This window comes from Salmo salar, chromosome ssa14, assembly GCF_905237065.1.
Source record: "Salmo salar chromosome ssa14, Ssal_v3.1, whole genome shotgun sequence".
Classification (NCBI taxonomy): domain Eukaryota; kingdom Metazoa; phylum Chordata; class Actinopteri; order Salmoniformes; family Salmonidae; genus Salmo; species Salmo salar.
This window is the reverse complement of record NC_059455.1, coordinates 3,781,296-3,801,916: the sequence shown is the minus strand read 5'-3', so window position 1 is coordinate 3,801,916 and position 20,621 is coordinate 3,781,296. Positions and strand designations below refer to the sequence as shown.

At 41.3% G+C, this 20,621-nt stretch overlaps 1 protein-coding gene across 5 annotated transcripts in view; it reads right to left on the bottom strand.

Moving 5' to 3' along the window:
• stard3nl (STARD3 N-terminal like) overlaps nt 1-20,621 on the bottom strand; it is a 52,373-nt gene that overhangs the window by 8,258 nt on the left and 23,494 nt on the right. For 2 of the 5 annotated variants that reach the window (XR_001320360.2, XR_001320359.2), the window contains exons 3-9: nt 12,025-12,102; nt 11,847-11,924; nt 11,512-11,565; nt 6,246-6,363; nt 2,172-2,270; nt 1,707-1,765; nt 958-1,013 (exon numbers count right to left, since the gene is read on the bottom strand). Coding sequence is in view for 3 of the 5 variants with exons in the window: in XM_014139118.2 (XP_013994593.1) it covers nt 1,710-1,765; nt 2,172-2,270; nt 6,246-6,363; nt 11,512-11,565; nt 11,847-11,924; nt 12,025-12,102 (483 nt within the window). In the remaining 2 variants the exon portion in view is untranslated. The remainder of the gene's footprint in view (nt 1-957; nt 1,014-1,706; nt 1,766-2,171; nt 2,271-6,245; nt 6,364-11,511; nt 11,566-11,846; nt 11,925-12,024; nt 12,103-20,621) is intronic. The other 3 variants (XM_014139118.2, XM_014139117.2, XM_045693799.1) reach the window with 2 other exon arrangements.

Genomic DNA, 20,621 nt, shown 5'->3' with positions numbered 1-20,621 from the left:
ATTTTCCTGCCTCATGATGCCATCTTTTGTGAAGTGCACCAGTCTCTCCTGCAGCAAAGCACACCCACAACATGATGCAGCCACCCTCGTGCTTCATGGTTGGGATGGTGTTTTTCAGCTTGCAAGCCTCCCCCTTTTTCCTCCAAACATAACAGACTTCATCCAGTGTCCAGAAAGTTGATTGGCAGTATAGGCACATGCCTCATTTGCATTACAATATTTCAGATTCTTTTTTTATACATTATATTAGGGTGTGGTGCCTGGCTGTGTATACTATTAAGGCTAACTGTAATTATGCAGGTACTATGCTGTCTTTTTAAAAACATTCCAAATGACATGATAGATTTCATGATTTCAGACTAACATCCATAATGGTTGTTTTTGCTCTCTAAAGTAATCATGGAAACAGCCACATTTTCTATATTATCGTTTTTGAATTCCTTGAGAATGGCTATCCATGTTTTGACCTAAGACTTAGAAATGCACAGACTTTTGCTAATATGTTCAGTCTCCCCAAAAAGCTTGTCTATTTAATGTAACATCCATAATGCTTCTTATTTGCTTTATTTCTCAAACATACAAATATTTTTGAATTTCACTTTTTTTTTTTCCCTCGATATACACTTATACACTCCCCCTAAAGGCGTCAGTATGCTTCAGTTTGGCCAGCCGAAGTCTACTAGGCAAACCGGACAAGTGTGCTCACATACTTTCTCTTGAAAAATGAGAAAAAAAGCGGCCATTGAGATGCCGTAGCCAGTATACACTTCCTAAAAATAGTCAGATTTAATCTAAGAAAAGTAAAGAAATGTCATTAAGTTTGACGTTTTTACCGATGAGATCTTAGATGTAGAATTGCACGACTAAGATGGTTGGTGCAGTATTTCTCAATGAATAAAGGTGCATGAAAACGAGTCACCTCTGGTTGAATGACAAACTTTATTGAAGAATCCCTACCGTTAACAAATCTCAGATGAAGGGGTGTACATGTCGTCTCCCGAACTTTGGCTGGCCTTGAGAAGAAAAAAAAGTCTGAGTATAACATAACTGATATGGCATGGCAGGCGAAAACCAGAGGAAAATCCATCTGGAATTTTGTTGTTGTTATTGTCACAGGCCATTTCAATGCTAGCCTATGGAAATTACAAATAGATAGGACCCAGATTGCAGTTCCTATGGCTTCCACTAGATGTCAACAGTCTTTAGAAAGGGTTTCAGGCTTGTTTTTGAAAAGTGAGCGAGTAGTTGTAGTTTTTCCAAGGTGTCTCATTAGAAAAGTAGTCTTGTTGGCGCGTGAATGAGGTGCGCGCTCTTCGTTATTCATCTTCCCCATTGAACATACTATTCTCCGTCTTAAATATTATCATTTAAGACGAAATCGAAATGTACAGATTTTAAGGTTGTCATTAGATCTGGGGCGGGGTCCCCGCTGAAAAAGTTTGAATACCACTGCCTTAAATGGTACTATAGACACGCATCAAAAGGTCCATTTCTATTTTGTTTGTCCATTCTGTGAGAGATTAAAGTTGTGATTTTGCGTGCAAATGTAAAGTCCATAACGCTGGAATGTTATAAACGCTTAATTATAATGCTATAAATAAATCCTACATATTATATGCACCATTCTAAACAACAAAGACTATCGATTTTCTTCAGTTACCCTTAAGACGCCTCATTAGTTTGAGTGGTAAAGACAGTATAGCTACCTGCTAAATAAGAGCCTTCTCTGGGTCGTGTTTATCATCCAGCAGATCCTCATCAGAGTCTACAAACAGAGCAAGCACAACAACCAAAAATTTAATAGATCTAAGAAAATGCCAAAACACACAAACATAGGAAATAGCGTAAATAAGCTGTGCAATAAATGGAATTGAAAATGACAATATCACCATGCGGTGACACGTATCAGAGTATACGGATATGAGATAAAATATTATTCTGATGACACTTCATACTGTCTTGGTCGCCAGAGAGCTTCTCCAATATTTGTCATACCAGTCGTTGGTGCCAAAACAAAATTTCAAAATTGTGTTGTTTAAAAGACACTTATACACTGAATCCCACACAGAGATTAAACCCAGTTTAAAACAGCTACGACATTCGCTATGGAAAACAATCCACAAACAGGCCTGTAAAATTTCAATTCAAACCTTAGATATACACATTCTCACCTGCCACAGACTCGGGTGGGGAGTAGAACTGCCCATCTGAAAGTGGTCCTGGTTGCATGAAGGGGGCCCTTTCAGGGGCATCCATTATAGAAAGAAATCCTGATGGGATGAAAACAATGACACATAAGTGTCAGTATAACAACAACTTGTACAGTGCCTTCAGTAATTATTCACAACTCTTGACTTTCTCCCCATTTTGTTGTGTTATACCCTGTATAAAAATGTGTTGAGATTGTGACACTGGCTTAAACACAATACACCCATAATGTCAAAGTGGAATGTTTTTTGAAATGTGTACAAATCAACTAAAAATGAAAAGCTGAAATGTCTTGAGCCAATAAGTATTCAATCCCTTTGTTATGGCAAGCCTAAATAAGTTCAGGAGTAAACAAACAGAATAGAGCTATGCATAAGCAGAATCCTAGAGGAAAATCTAATTGTCTGCTTTCCAACAGACAAATTCACCTTTCAGCAGGACAATAACCTAAAACACAAGGCCAAATATACATTGGAGTTGCTTACCAAGACAACATTGAATGTTCCCGATTGGCCTAGTTACAGTTGACTTAAAATCGTCTTGAAAAGCTATGGCTAGAATTTAAAAAGGCTGTCAAGAAATTTACCCAGAAATACTCACAGCTGCAATCGCTGCCAAAGGTAATTCTAAAATGTATCGACTCAGGGGTCTGAATACCTATGTAAATTAGATATTTCTGCAAGTAATGAACATTTCTTAACCTGTTAGGGCTAGGGGGCAGTATTGACACGGCCGGATAAAAAACGTACCCGATTTAATCTGGTTACTACTCCTGCCCAGTAACTAGAATATGCATATAATTAGGCTTTGGATAGAAAACACCCTAAAGTTTCTAAAACTGTTTGAATGGTGTCTGTGAGTATAACAGAACTCATATGGCAGGCCAAAACCTGAGAAGATTCCATGCAGGAAGTGGCCTGTCTGACAAGTTGTGTTTCATCTTGGCTCTTTTTATTGAAGACTGAGGATCTTTGCTATAACGTGACACTTCCTACGGCTCCCATAGGCTCTCAGAGCCCGGGAAAAAGCTGAACAATATCGAGGCAGCCTCTGGCTGAAACACATTATCGCTTTTGGCAAGTGGCCGATCAGAGTACTATGGGCTTAGGCGCGTGCCCGAGTCGACCCCATGCTTTATTTTCTTTCGTCTGTTTACCTAAACGCAGATTCCCGGTCGGAATATTATCGCTTTTTTATGAGAAAAATGGCATAAAAATTGATTTTAAACAGCGGTTGACATGCTTTGAAGTACGGTAATGGAATATTTAGAAATGTTTTGTCACGAATTGCGCCATGCTCGTCACCCTTATTTACCCTTTCGGATAGTGTCTTGAACGCACGAACAAAACGCCGCTATTTGGATATAACGATGGATTATTTGGAACCAAACCAACATTTGTTATTGAAGTAGAAGTCCTGGGAGTGCATTCTGACGAAGACAGCAAAGGTAATAACATTTTTCTTATAGTAAATCTGACTTTGGTGAGTGCTAAACTTGCTGGGTGTCTAAATAGCTAGCCCTGTGATGCCGGGCTATCTACTGAGAATATTGCAAAATATGCTTTCACCGAAAAGCTATTTTAAAATCGGACATATCGAGTGCATAGAGGAGTTCTGTATCTATAATTCTTAAAATAATTGTTATGCTTTTAGTGAACGTTTATCGTGAGTAATTTAGTAAATTCACCGGCAGTGTTCGGTGGGAATGCTAGTCACATGCTAATGTAAAAAGCTGGTTTTTGATATAAATATGAACTTGATTGAACAAAACATGCATGTATTGTATAACATAATGTCCTAGGGTTGTCATCTGATGAAGATCATCAAAGGTTAGTGCTGCATTTAGCTGTGGTTTGGGTTTATGTGACATTATATGCTAGCTTGAAAAATGGGTGTCTGATTATTTCTGGCTGGGTACTCTCCTGACAATCTAATGTTTTGCTTTCGTTGTAAAGCCTTTTTGAAATCGGACAATGTGGTTAGATTAACGAGAGTCTTGTCTTTAAAATGGTGTAAAATAGTCATATGTTTGAGAAATTGAAGTAATAGCATTTCTAAAGGTATTTGAATAACGCACCACGGGATTCAACTGGCTGTTGAGTAGGTGGGACGATTTCGTCCCGCCGACCCTAGAGAGGTTAATTCGGGAGACAGTAACTTTAAACAACTTCTGTGGTGCCTCAAATTTTAATGAGTTAATTGTTGCATGATTAATATAAATTGAGTAACAAACATAGTTGATTCGATACATAACCGTCTGACTACAGGTTTTTAGACATTTTTGCAAACTGAAAAATGTACATTTACATAAGTATTCAGCCCCTTTACTCAGTACTTTGTTGAAGCACCTTTGGCAGCGATTACAGCCTTGAGTCTTCTTGGGTATGACGCTTCAAGCTTGGCACACCTGTATTTGGTGAGTTCTCCTCTACAGATCCTCTCAAGCGCTGTCAGGTTGGATGGGAGTGTCGCTGTACAGCTATTTTCAGGTCTCTCCAGAGATGTTCGATCAGGTTCAAGTCTGAGCTCGGGCTGGGCCCTCAAGGACATTCAGAAACTTGTCCCGAAGCCAGTCTTGCGTTGTCTTGGCTGTTACTTAGGGTCGCTGTCCTGTTGGAAGGTGAACCTTCGCCCCAGTCTGAGGACCTGAGCACCCTGAAGCAGGTTTTCATCAAGGATCTCTGTACTTTGCTCCGTTCATCTTTCCCTCGAACATGACTAGTCTCCCAGTCCCTGAAAAACATCCCCACACCATCATGCTGCCGCCACCATGCTTCACCGTAGAGATGGTGCCAGGTTTTCTCCAGATGTGACACTTGGCATTCAGGCAAAAGATTTCCATCTTGGTTTCATCAGACCAGAATGTTGTTTCTCATGGTCTGCATCCTTTCGGTGCCTTTTGGCAAACTCCAAGCAGGCTGTCATGTGCCTTTTACTGAGGAGTGGCTTCCGCCACTCTACCATAAAGGCCCCATTGTTGGAGTGCTGCAGATTGTTGTCCTTCAGGAAGGTTCTCAGTTTGGCCAGGCAGCAAGCTCAAGGAAGAGTCTTGGTGGTTCCAAAGCTCTTCCATTTAAGAATGGAGGCCACTGTTCTTGAGGACCTTCAATGCTGCAGACATTTTTTGGTACCCATCCCCAGATCTGTGCCTCGACACAATCCTGTCTCGGAGCTCTAGGGCCAATTCCTTCGACCTCATGGCTTGGTTTTTGCTCTGACATGCACTGTCAACCGTGGGACCTTACATAGACAGGTTTGTGCCTTTCCAAATCATGTCCAATCAATTTAAATTACCACAGGTGGACGCCAATCAAGTTATATAAACAGCTCAAGGATGATCAATGGAAACAGAATGCACCTGAGCTCAATTTCGAGTCTCATAGCAAAGAGTCTGAATTACCTGGTTTTCCGCTTTGTCATTATGGAGTATTTTGTGTAGATTGATGAGGGAAAAAATTTATTTAATACATTTTAAAGATAAGGCTGTAACATAACAAAATGTGGAAAAAGTGAAGGGGTCTGAATATTTTCCAGACGCACTGTATATACAGATTCGGTCATGTTTTGCTGAATGCGGTGAAGGAAAACACTGTGGCAGCAAGCACAATTGCAAGTTTGTTTGTCAAAAGAGACCCACTACAATAATTTGAGTTAACAATACAAATGACTCCAATCAAGACAAAAGGATATGTAACCCATTTGTCTCTACATGTGTTTTTATATTACATTGATTTAAAATCTGTATTTCTTCCGTTTCTGTAACCTGCGAGTATGAATCAAAATAAGTCAATTTAGAAGACTGTCTAGGGCTTTGTCCCAATTATCTCTTCCTCCCAAAGTGTGTACTTGTTCACTTCCCTTTCCCTTCATTTACTTATTTGTTGAAAAATGTGGTGAAGACTCCCTCTAGCCCATACCTCCACCAATTCAATGATTTTAGATTTGTGGGAAGTAGTGAACGGGTGTACACCTCAGGAGAAAGGAGATATTATTGGGATGCACCCTAGGAGTGCAATGGAAGAGTTTCCCATACTCACTGTTCTCATCGTCAGCCTCCTGAGGTAGGACCTTAAAGTCTAGTAGCCACGTCTCTATCCAGGCCAGGATGAAAGAAATGATGGGCAGCAGGTACCCAAACGCCCCCTGGGAAAGGAGCTGGAACATGCACACACAAAAAACTAATTTGCTCTTAGTTCATATAGCAAAAAACACATAAGCAAACATATGTTACTTGCATACTGACAAAAACACTGACATGCACAGACACTAAACATGTACAGCGATTCCTCCTTTAAAAGTTGCGTCATACTGCAGCACACCTTGCGTGCTGCCACAGCATTCTGTGGCACGTCATTTAATTCTCAGCCATTTTTTCTGTTACTGCAACTTATTGCTAGTTTGACCACCAGAGGGCATCTTTGAGAAGCATTTAATAGTATTCCATATTGGCATTACCAGAGAATTTAAAACCTTTTTTGTAATAACATAGTATATGGAATTGATGAAGAAATTTGGCTTAATTCATTTGATTAATATTATGGTGTTTCTATTCAGAGAAAAAAGAAAAACGAAACCCTTAGGGTTTCCGTTAGGATGGAATGGAAAATATGGCGCTGTACAACGTGACGGTGGGGAGTAGGCAACAGGATTCTACATTTTTTTGCCTTCATTAGAGAACTTTGCTCCAATATTACTGTAAATCAGTGATATTTATTCCCATAGTAATTCATTATGGATTATTCATTATGGATCCATAACTAAACCAACATCTGCATTTTGAAAGAGTATTTTTATCATTATTTTATCAACAAAATGTGTTTTTGTTTTAGGCTACTGTGCAGTCTACAATCTATACTGTAGTAAACATGGGAAACTGCCTAACTTATTACATAGCCTGTTCTCCGTTATGTCTGTACTACAGAATGCGGGGCATGTGGGAGACCGGGGTTCAAATCCCCGTTGGGGAGGAAGGAGTAGGCTGTCCTTGTAAATAAGAATTTGTTCTTAACCTGTTATGGCTAGGGGGCAGTATTTTCACGGCTGGATAAAAAACGTACCCGATTTAATCTGGTTACCACTCCTACCCAGTAACTAGAATATGCATATACTTATTACATATGGATAGAAAACACCCTAAAGTTTCTAAAACTGTTTGAATGGTGTCTGTGAATATAACAGAACTCATTTGGCAGGCAAAAACCTGACAAGGTTTCAGGCAGGAAGTGGCCTGTCTGACAAGGTGTCGTTCTTCTTGTGTGAGGATCCTTCTTCAAGAGTGAGGATCTTAGCTGTCCCGTGACACTTCCTACGGCTGCCATAGGGTCTCAGAAGGCGGTAAAAAGCTGAATCGTGGCTTTGCAGGCTCTGGCTGAAAAAAAGTAGCGCGTTTGGGTAGTGCCTGGTTACAGTACTGTGAGACTCAGGCTCGTGCCCGCGTCGACCGAAAGCTTTGTTTACTTTCCTCTGTTTAGCTAAAAGGAGATTCCCGGTCGGAATATTATCGCTTTTTTACGAGAAAAATGGCATAAAAATTGATTTTAAACAGCAGTTGACATGCTTCGAAGTACGGTAATGGAATATTTAGATTTTTTTTGTCACGAATTGCGCCATGCGCGCGACCCTGATTTACCATTTCAGATAGTGTCTGGGACGCACGAACAAAATGCCGCTATTCGGATATAACGATGGATTATTTTGGACCAAACCAACATTTGTTATTGAAGTAGCAGTCCTGGGAGTGCATTCTGACGAAGACAACAAAAGGTAATCAAACTTTTATAATAGTAAACCTGATATTGATGAGTGCTAAACTTGCCGGGTGTCTAAATAGCTAGCCCGTGATGCCTGGGCTATGTACTTACAATATTGCAAAATGTGCTTTCACCAAAAAGCTATTTTAAAATCGGACATAGAGTGCATAGATGAGTTCTGTATCTATAATTCTTAAAATAATTGTTATACTTTTTGTGAACGTTTATCGTGAGTAATTTAGTAAATTCGCCGGAAGTTTGCGGGGGGTATGCTAGTTCTGAACGTCACATGCTAATGTAAAAAGCTGGTTTTTGATATAAATATGAACTTGATTGAACAAAACATGCATGTATTGTATAACATAATGTCCTAGGGTTGTCATCTGATGAAGATCATCAAAGGTTAGTGCTGCATTTAGCTGTCTTCTGGGTTTTTGTGACATTATATGCTAGCTTGAAAAATGGGTGTCTGATTATTTCTGGCTTGGTACTCTGCTGACATAATCTAATGTTTTGCTTTCGTTGTAAAGCCTTTTTGAAATCGGACAGTGTGGTTAGATAAAGGAGAGTCTTATCTTTAAAATGCTGTGAAATAGTCATATGTTTGAAAAATTGAAGTTTTTGTATTTTTGAGGAATTTGTCATTCGCGCCACGCCTATCATTGGATATTGGAGCAGGTGTTCCGCTAGCGGAACGTCTAGATGTAAGAGGTTAACTGATTCCATGTGTGTTATGGCGCTGTACAACACGACGGTCGGCAGTACAGTAATGGGCTATTTAGCTAAAGAATCCCTGTGTCGTGCAGACGAGAGACCAGGGTTCAAATCCCCGATGGGGAGGAAGTCTCTCAGAGTCCGCATGCTCATCTCAGAGCAGCGTGAAATAGTGCTAAAATAGTTGTAGGCTTCTGCTTCATATCCTATTGCTTCTAACTTCAATATGCTCTTTAAATAAATAAGACCTACACCATTTAACAATAAATCTACAAATATTATTTTCAATGATGTGACTCTCCGACAATAATTACACTTAGAGGACTCTATATTAATATCTAACGGGGCATTTTCCATTAGGTTTCTGGAGAAACCTAACTTGATTATTTAGCAGACATCACTTGCTTATATTCAGTCAACGCATATCTTCAGAATATCATGGAATATTTGAACATTTATTTCTCCATGCTTGTCTAAGAGCAGCGTGAAATGGTGCTGAAATAGACATCCACAGCGGGAAGGCTATGTATCTGTGCCCACTCATGGCATCTCTCTTCGGTTACACATCCTTGGAATAGCAGAACGGTCCAGGCGGCCCTTGCTGTGCCTGGTGAGCAGTTGGTCAAGCTCTATTGTCAGGAGAGGAATGGAAATGTCAGGGTGAACCGAAGACCTGACGAAGCCGTCACGTATGTTGACTCTGCCTGTCGGAGGTGGAGTTCCAGAGCTCACAGGTGTGCCTGGCATGGATTGTGACTCCATCTTATTCCTCGCCCTTTTCAACACGTGAGTGAGTCAATGATTCCAATAATTCGTCTGACAAACAAAGAACTTTGCGTCGTGCAAGCCCAGGCATGGATCAAGGCTGGCGAGACATTCAATAAACGTCATCTTCACAGACGAATCAACTGTGGCCCTTGAGCAATTTGCTCGTTAATCAAGAAGATTAACGAAAGCATAAAGATGTTGATGAAGAAATTGTGTTTTGAGTTAGAAATGTAACACTTTACAGTACTTAAGCATCAAATACATTGCAAGTTGAGGGACAGTAGTTTGAACGGGAAGACTTTTTTTAAATGCTAAGTGCTAGGATGCTACATTTTTGACCAGTTGCAATTCTAAGTAGGCCTAATATAAAAAATCCTACTTCTATTACTGTTAAGCCTCATAACTGGCTGAGGTAGGCTAAGTTATTTTATATAGGTCTAGGCTCCAAAGAAATAGACTACAAACAGGGCTTAAATTGGAAAGTCAAATTAAAATGAAGATTATTGTTGAAATGAATTGCTCGACTGGTGTAGGTTTTCTCCATCTGTTCGTGTGCAACACTTGCATAACAGGTTTGCAATGTTTTCAGCACCAGCCACTGTTCACCTATTGATCGCGCTGCGGTTGCTGCCAGTTGTTTTTTAAATTGAACCTTTATTTAACTAGGCAAGTCAGGTAAGAACCAGTTCTTATTTACAATGACGGCCTACCCCGGCCAAACCCGGATGACGCTGGGACAATTGTGCGCCCTATGGCACTCCCAATCACAATCGGATGTGATACACCCTGAATTCGAACCAGGGACTGTAGTAAAGCCTCTTGCACCGAGATGCAGTGCCTTGCACCACTCGGGACCAATGAGACGCACTTTTTCCCCCAGAACATTAACAGTGTGTAGGTAGATGTGGAAAGGTAGATCCTAATGATTTGTTGTAAGTTGGGGGGGGGTTCACACCTAGCTCGGCTATTAGACGATTATTTAGTAAAGAGGTTGAATAGTCTATTGTTCAGCTAATAGCCCATCCTGCTATGCTTGTGAAAAACGAGATACTTTTCCCCTCTTTCCACTTGATAGTGTTTTTAGCCACAATCGGCCCCAAACCCAATTAATACATTTGGGCACAGTTGATAGCGTGCTGGACTTCGGGCTAGAATGTTGAGGGTTCGAAACCTGCTCCTTGCTTGTTTCATTACATTATTATGCTGGTCTCAGAGCAAATAGCCTGGATTGTTACTCCCATCTCGTTCCTCGCTCTCTTCCACGTGTCATTCAGCACGCTTGTGGGCGTGCTGGCAGGATGTACAGTTTTTTATTCTGTATATATGAATTACAAATCAGCCTTTACTTAAATCATGTTTCTAGTCTATTGCATAGTTAATGTGTAATCATTGATGTCCCAGGAGCAGTAAACCCTGTTGAAGTGTATAATTATAATACATACATGCAGACACAGCATCATTCAAAGAATGGAGTTTGATACACCTGGTATTGGATATGACTGAAAAAAAAAAAAAAATTGCTAAATAGCGATTTTCGTAAATTAACTGTATGACAAAAAAATACGCACAATCGTTTGTCTCTACATTAACTACCATATTCCTCTCAATTGTACATTTTTTGCTTGACTCGTTATGACTACTTACATCTGCTTCCCCGTAATGTTTTGTCAGCCATCTTTGCTGAAGAAAGTCACCAGGGACGGGTGGCTCGCGTCAAATTCGTCATTGGAACCACTCAATATGATTGGTCATATAAAAACCTTGGGACCCAAATGCATAATGAGTGCTCTAACTCCCCCTTGTGGTGGTCTGGAGCAATGAAGCCGTGGCGCTGGCTACCTCTGAGTCCCGCAACGTAAGCTCACAACTTCTAAAGGATGAACCACTGTACCAACACCAAGTACTACAGTAATGCTAACATTATTCCATTCACAATCCTAACATCTTACCATCCTTCAAGTATGTCAGAGAGAAGATGTATTGCATATCCCTCCTATTGTATTCAAATGATGAAATATATTTTCATTCCTCCTGTTAAAATGATGTCAGACATACTTTAATAAAAACATACCTTTGATAAAATGACTTTTGCGATCAGGAAAGCACTTGTGGTTGCTGTGGTTATCTGTGATGGAAAAACAGATCAGAAAACAGTTCCTACTTGTAGTTGGCGTTAAATACATTACATCAGTAAAAGTGAAATCATGAAAAGAAAATGTCACTGCATCATAAGTGAACTATTGAAGAAAAAGAAAAAGTGTTGCCATGCAATTACTGTATATTAGATTCATTGCTTGAATGAAAACAGGCACAATGATCACGTAACACAGGGCCTGCAAGGGGAAACAGCATCCTCTAGTGTAGCAAATGTGAAAATGTGTTTGAGTCATAGGATGGTTCACCTACCGCTATGGCCCACCAGTGACGCAGTTTACAAACAGCATAGGCCAAGATTAGGGCTGCAAACCGTAACACAGCCAGGAGCTAGGGGATATTCAGTCGCAATTTACATCATCATTTCTGCCTGATCTGGATAACAAATGAGCACTGTACTCTGAGCAAAGATGCAGCATAATGTACTTACAAATATGTCGAAGAATGAGGCGTGGTAGTCATAGTGTAAGACCTCCTTATCGAGCCGCTTCTCGATTCCTCCATTCACCTATGAAGATAAAAAAGGAATGGATTTGACAGATAAGACCGATGCAAAATACCCAAATCTGTAGTCAATACATCGAGTTAACTTGTCATAGATTCAATTAATTCTTAAAATACCAAACATTTTCAAATGTTCCCCCTTTCAAATATGCACCTTGCTATGTTATCCGTGATTGGCACGCATTTCTGTAACAACTGTTGGCATTGGCAATGTAGGTGAGCAACCAGTCAAAATGTTACTTCGGAGACAGAGGGAGTAAATATTACATCAACAAGATGATATCAGTTCATCCATAGATTGAGAAGTCTGTGTGTGTGTTACTATTTTAAAAAAAGGTCAAAGGGTCAGTGTAGAAACTGGAACAAACAGGTTGTCCTGTAGTTAAAAAAGTTAAAAAGGGCTCCACAGGAGGAAGTTCTCAAAGTTGTGGTTGCATAACCATAAATGCACTTATACTATACCAACATACTCAAAAGGAAATGGAATCAAACAGACCGAACCAGGGAGGCACTATCTGGACTTTCCAATAAAAGCAAATGTTCATTTTCCATTATGAGCCCTAATGATATCATTGATAGGCTACACTTGTGAAAATAAAATTATTGAAGATCAACTAGGTCATTTTAAAATGTTATAAAATTGAGACTTGCATTACCTGTAGTAAAGTATTGTTGTGGTAGTTTAAGTTTTAAAAAGTTACTTAGTCAAAGTTAAATGTAGTAAAATAATTAGTCGGGGGGAAATCAGTGGGAAGAGGGACCCACTGCCAGGAGAGGTGCACCACTTCCCTCAGAGCACCTCTGCCCCCAAGGGGAACCTTAGGTCAAGAGTTGAATTGTAAATCTACTTGAAGTTAAAAAAAGCAAAATTGATAGAATGTTCTGGAAATGTTCATGACACAATTTTCGTAATCGGACAGGGACAAAGAATATTGTGTGGATTATCTTTCAGACCTGTCTGACAGATGTACAAATACTATACTTTGAGCGTTTGCTAGCCTGCCTGGAGTGTCAGCCTTTAACATAATGTGATTAGTGCCAACCCAGAGATGGCGCTTAGTGGGGCACCTATCTAGGATATATAAACAGGATGTTGTGACCTGTAACATGTTATACCTGAGTAAAGGATTATGCTTGAACTTTACCAAACTCTCCGACGTGAGTTATTCATAAAACAGGCAGGGTTTGCAATTTTTGTACCATTCCATTTAGGGCTTTATGTTAATGCATTCGATATACACCGCCCTGCAAAATGACCTCCAGCAGGCCACAAACGTGCATGCGTCTGCTCAAACGGTCAGAAACAGACTCCATGAGGGTGGTATGAGGGCCCGACGTCCACAGGTGGGGGTTGTGCTTACAGCCCAACACCGTGCAGGATGTTTGGCATTTACCAGAGAACACCAAGATTGGCAAATTCGCCACTGGCGCCCTGTGCTCTTCACAGATGAAAGCAGGTTCACACTGAGCACGTGACAGAGTCTGGAGACGCTGTGGAGAACGTTCTGCTGCCTGCAACATCCTCCAGCATGACCGGTTTGGCGGTGGGTCAGTCATGGTGTGGGGTGGCATTTCTTTGGGGGGGCCGCACAGCCCTCCATGTGCTCGCCAGAGGTAGCCTGACTGCCATTAGGTACCGAGATGAGATCCTCAGATCCCTTGTGAGACCATATGCTGGTGCGGTTGGCCCTGGGTTCCTCCTAATGCAAGACAATGCTAGACCTCATGTGGCTGAAGTGTGTCAGCAGTTCCTGCAAGAGGAAGGCATTGATGCTATGGACTGGCCCGCCCGTTCCCCAGACCTGAATCCAATTGAGCACATCTGGGACATCATGTCTCGCTCCATCCACCAACGCCACGTTGCACCACAGACTGTCCAGGAGTTGGCGGATGCTTTAGTCCAGGTCTGGGAGGAGATCCCTCAGGAGACCATCCGCCACCTCATCAGGAGCATGCCCAGGCGTTGTAGGGATGTCATACAGGCACGTGGAGGCCACACACACTACTGAGCCTCATTTTGACTTGTTTTAAGGACATTACATCAAAGTTGGATCAGCCTGCAGTGTGGTTTTCCACTTTAATTTTGAGTGTGACTCCAAATCCAGACCTCCATGGGTTGATAAATTGGATTTCCATTGATTCTTTTTGTGTGATTTTGTTGTCAGCACATTCAACTATGTAAAGAAAAAAGTATTTAATAAGATTATTTCATTCATTCAGATCTAGGATGTGTTATTTTAGTGTTCACTTTATTTTTTTGAGCAGTGTATATTACTATTACATTATTTTACCGTTCTCAATGTAGGAGTGGACACATTGTTTGCGGACCGCACAACCTAGCCTACACTTCTGAGGAACAAGTTTGGTTTATTTCATTCCATTTACGAGTTTTCAATTTATTCATTGTATTTTGTTTGTAGCACATACATACACACACATCACAAATCACCCAGAAAAAAAGGTTACATTCCTCCATAAATAAGTTCCCAATCAATACTTTAAAATTGCCCGAATGGCACCAGAACATAAAATGTGTGTGTAGTGGTAATCCATAAGTAGAAAGAATGAGGGGAGACACACACAGTTCAAGGGTTGGTGCCCAGGGGCAGCACTGCCTAGTTTACCTACACACCAGAAAGAGGCAGAGTCTGGAGGACTGATCATTTGGTAGAAATCCAAACTACAACATCTAATTGATCCCCTCAAAATTGGTAAATATCACATCTGGTTAAAAATGTAAAAAATAACTTGTACTGACAGAAAAAGATGTGTTCCTTTGCACAATATATATCCCCCCCTCAGAATCCCCATATTACTCAGAGGAGATCTTCCCCACCCTTGAAGAAGAGACGTGCTATTTCCAGGCCCAGGGAAATGTGTTCAACTGTGGGGACACAAATGTGTGCACAGGAACACTACCTGATCCAACGACAACACGAGGGGACAGCTTTATTACAGGCCATACTGTTTCTGTCTTAATCTCCCCCATAGAAACAACAGTGACAGCACCATCAACAAAAACGGAAGGGATCTGTTGCAGCTCTGTCGAAGCCTGGGTCTGTACTACAATGGTACGTTATGGGGGGGACTCACCTATTGCTCACCTCTTGGACACAGTACAGTAGACTATATGATTACAGACATTGACCCTTTCAGCTCATTTACTGTCAAGCCATTAAAACCTCTGATCACAGCCAAATTACATTGTTCCTCAAGAGAGCAGACATGGATACAACCAGACATTCACAGCACAGTAAGCTGTACAACATCAGAAACGCATACAGATGGGCCCAAAACGGCACAGAAGAATACCAGAAAGCAACCAGTAACGAAAATATCCAAACACTCTTAGATAACTTTCTGGATACCACATTCACTCACAGTAAAGAAGGCATCAATCTAGCAGTAAAACACACACACACACACACAGCAAAACTGAAATTGATAAAAAACAAAACAAAAAAGACCAGATGACAACTGGTTTGATGCAGATTGTAAAATGATAAGGGAAGTTTTTTTTAGAAAACTATCAAACCAAAAGCACAGAAACCCAAATAATGGTGAATTACACTTTCATTACTGTGAGACATTAAAATTATATTAACGTACACTCAGAACCAAAAAAAGCACAGTACAAACAAACTTCTGGCAAAATTGGAAAAACCTAAAAAAGGAGGAATTAGCGATAAAAAATGGTGACATTACGGACATCCCATTTTAAAACTCTACAACACCGTTCAAATTGATGCAAATGCAGAACAATGCCAAATTCATGAGAAGTTGAATGGATTAGAAAAATCTATAAAAAAGGACAAATCAAAATCCATTGACTCCCAATGAGAAGAAGCTCTATAAGAAACTTCAGGCCCTCAAATTAAAAAAAGCATGTGGAACTGATGGCATCCTAAATGAGATGCTCAAATTCATTAGTGCAAAATGTCAATTGGCTATATTAAAACTGTTTAATTTGATCAAGTGTAGGTTATTTCCCTGAATTCAAGGACTCATAGCCCCAATCTTTAAGAACAGAGACAAATTTGACCCTAAAAATTACAGAGGCATGTGTGTGAACAGTAAACTGGGGGAAGGTTTTCTGTAGTATTATATATGTAAGAGTTCTAAACTTCCATAATAAGCACAATGTCTTGAGTAAAAGCCAAATTGGATTCATACCAAAATATCGCACAACTGATCATATTTACACCCTACACACCCTGATAGATAAACATGTCCACCAAAACAATAACAAAATGTATGCTTGCTTTATCAACTTCCAAAAAGCATTTGATTCTATTTGGCATACAGGATTGTTCTACAGAGTTATTGAAAGTGGTGTAGGGGGTTAAACATGACAATCAAATATATACCGGCAATATGTGCAGCGTCAAAATCGGCCTTCGCCAGGGTTGCAATCTGAGCCCTGAACTCTTCAATATTTACATCAACGAATTGGCCACTATTCTACAAAAATCCTCCGCCCCTGGTGTTAGTTTCCACAATTCAGAGGTTAAATGCCTGCTCTTCGCAGATGGCCTATGCCTGGTGTCACCCACAGCACATGGCCTACAGCAGAGCCTGGACCTGCTAGAGCAGTACTGCCAGACCTGCACCCTGGCAGTAAACCCCAAAAAGACAGAAATAATGATTTTCCAGAGAAGATCAAGCGAATTAGACCAAAGTTCTCAATTGGTACAAAATATATAGAGTACAGCACACACTACAATTACCTAGGTTAAAAATAAGCTCAACTGGACACCTTAATGATGCAGTGAATGAACAGAGAGAAAGCACACAGGGCATTCTACACTATTAAAATTTGGGTAAAACTAATTGAATGTGTCATTGAACCAATTGCACTTTATGGCAGCGAGATGTGGGGTCCACTTGCAAAACAAGATTTCACCCAATGGAACAAACACCCCATTGAAACCCTGCATGCAGAGTTCTGTAAAATTCTCCTACACGTCCAGAGGAAAACTACAAACAATGCATGCAGAGCAGAATTAGGCCAATATCCACTAATAATAACTCAAAAAAAGAGCAATTACGTTTTGGAAACATCTAAAATACAGTAACCCCCTCTCATATCATTACCACACCCTGCAATGGGGCGGCAGGTAGCCTAGTGGTTAGAGCATTGGGCCAGTAACCGAAAGGTTGCTGGATCGAATCCCTCAGTTGACAAGGTAAATATCTGTCATTATGCCCCTGAACAAGGCAGTTAACCCACTGTTCCCTGGTAGGTCGTCAATGTAAATAAGATTTTGTGTTTAACTGACTTGCCTAGTTAAATAAAATGTACCAAGAGCTGAGCTGAGCAAAGAAAGGAGTCCCCTCATCCAGCTGGTCCTGGGGTTGAGTTCACAAACCTGTTCTAACACACTGAAGCATCAGGACAAGAACATCCAATCAATCAGATCAAAACAAAATTACAACACAGTCAAAACAAAAACAGCAAAAAGAGAAACGTCCCTTTTTCAGGACCCTGTCTTTCAAAGATAATTTGTAAAAATCCAAATAACTTCAGATCTTCATTGTAAAGGGTTTAAACAATTAATGAACATGCACCTGTGGAACGGTCGTTAAGACAAACAGCTTACAGAAGGTAGGCAATTAAGGTCACAGTTATGAAAACTTAGGACACTAAAGAGGCCTTTCTACTGACACTGAAAAAACCCAAAAGAAAGATGCCCAGGGTCCCTGCTCATCTGCGTGAATGTGCCTTAGGCATGCTGCAAGGAGGCATGGGGACTGCAGCTGTGGCCAGGGCAATAAATTGCAGTGTCCGTACTGTGAGACGCCTAAGACAGCGCTACAGGGAGACAGGACGTACAGCTGATCGTCCTCACAGTGGCAGACCACGTGTAACACCTGCACAGGATCAGTTCATCCTAGATCACACCTGCGGGACAGGTACAGGATGGCAACAACAACTGCCTGAGTTACACCAGGAACGCACAATCCCTCCATCAGTGCTCAGACTGTCCGCAATAGGCTTAGAGAGGCTGGACTGAGGGCTTGTAGGCCTGTTATAAGACAGGTCCTTACCAGACGTCACCGGCAACAACGTCGCCTATGGGCACAAACCCACCACTGCTGGACCAGACAGGACTGGCAAAAAGCGCTCTTCACTGGCGAGTCGCGGTTTTGTCTCACCAGGGGTAATGGTCGGATTCCCGTTTATTTGTCAAATGAATGAGCGTTACACCGAGGCCTGTACTCTGGAGTTGGATCGATTTGGAGGTGGAGGGTCTGTCATGGTCTGGGGCGGTGTGTCACAGCATCATTGGACTGAGCTTGTTGTCATTGCTGGCAATCTCAACACTGTGCATTACAACGAACACATCCTCCTCCCTCATGTGGTACCCTTCCTGCAGGCTCATCCTGACATGACCCTCCAGCATGACAATGCCACCAGCCATACTGCTCATTCTGTGCGTGATTTCCTGCAAGACAGGAATATCAGTGTTCTGCCAGCGAAGAGCCCTGATCTCAATCCCATTGAGCACGTCTGGGACCTGTTGGCTCGGAGGGTGAAGGCTGGGGCCATTCCCCCCAGAAATGTCTGGAAACTTGCAGGTGCCTTGGTGGAAGAGTGGGGTAACATCTCACAGCAAGAACTGGCAAATCTGGTGCAGTCCATGAGGAGGAGATGCACTGCAGTACTTAATGCAGCTGGTGGCCACACCAGATACCGAGTGTTACTTTTGATTTTGACCCCACTTTGTTCAGGGAAACATTATTCAATTTCTGTTAGTCACATGTCTGTGGAACTTGTTCAGTTTGTGTCTAAATTGTTGAATCTTATGTTCACACAAATATTTACACATGTTAAGTTGGCTGAAAATAAACAGTTGACAGTGAGAGGATGAGTTCACATTACAAGCGCAGTGCTATCTGGCCCTAGATTGACAGTACACTGTGGCAAGCTATTTGACCATGGTTACTGATCAAAACCTTAGAAAACCCTTGACAAAGTACAGGTTCAGTGAGCACAGCCTTGCCATTGAGAAGGGTAGACACAGGATAACATGACTCCCTGTAGAGGAAAGGCTGTGCAACCACTGCACCACAGCAGAACTGGAGAGAGAGCTGAATTTTCTGACAAAATGTCAAAAATAGAAAACAGTTAGTGTCATTTCCTCAAATTTGAAAACCTTATTCAAGGTTTCAAAGACCTCTCTTATGAGAATAGGCTACCTGTCCTGTTGGGGGAGGACGCAGAGAGCTGTGGGTTGGCAGCGCACTACATTGCTGCCTGCCATAAGATGAGGGACAGTGTCTGCCAGACCAACCAACCTGCACATGTCCTCTATGCTTATTGTTAAATGTATGGTTATTTTGACCCTTGGTTATTGCTGTTACTGTTGTGCCATTGACAATATTGGTTATTATTAATTATGTTAATATTGTAAATCTCCAAAGTAAGTTTTGGCAATACGTACAACGTTACGAAAGCCAGGGAGGCAGGGAGAGGGGCTGGGTATAAACTGTGACTGTTGTCACAAATCGGAATACAACAGACAAACAATGCCACAAACACTCATAGTTTTGGTAATGTGATTTTTGGTTACAACATTAACCAATAGATTTATGGACAAAAATGAAGCTGCAAATGAGATTAAGACAAAATATTTAAAATTGTACTTTTTCCTCATTTACAAAACACCAAAATATTTTTGCTACGGCAGGTTAATTAGTCTACATGTTATATATATTTTTTGGTCATTTTCTTCCTCATCAATCTACACCCCTTAATGACGAAGCAAAAACTTTTTGGGAAATTGATTTAAAAAAAGTGTTACGTATGTATGTATGCATGTACATATATTCAGACCCTTTACTTTGTTGATGCAGCAATTACATCCTTGAGTCTTCTTGGGTGTGAAGCTCCTCCCATTCTCTGCAGATCCTCTCAAGGTCTGTCAGGTTGGATGGGGAGCGTCGCTGCACAGCTATTTTCAGGTCTCTCCAGAGATGTTTGATCGGGTTCAAGTCTGGGCTCTGGCTGGGCCACTCAAGGACATTCAGAGACTTGTCCCGAAGCTACTCCTGCATTATCTTGGCTGTGTGCTTAGGGTCATTGTCCTGTTGGAAGGTGAACCTTCACCCCAGTCTGAGGACCTGAGCAGGTTTTCAACAAGGATCTCTGTACATTGCTCCATTCATCTTTCCCTTGATTCTAACTATTCTCCCATGCCCTGCCGCTGAAAGACATCCCCACAGCATAGTCGATGCCACCACCACCATGCTTCAACGTAGGGATGGTGCCAGGTTTCCTCCAGACGTGACACTTGGCATTCAGGCCAAAGAGTTCAATCTTGGTTTCATCAGACCAGAGACTCTTATTTCTCATGGTCTGACAGTCCTTTAGGCACCTTTTGTCAAACTCCAAGCGGGCTGCGATGTGCTTTTTATTGGAGAAGTGGCTTCCGTCTGGCCACTCTACCACAAAGGCCTGATTGGTGGAGTGCTGCAGAGATGGTTGTCCTGGAAGGTTCTCCAATCTCCACAGAGGAATTC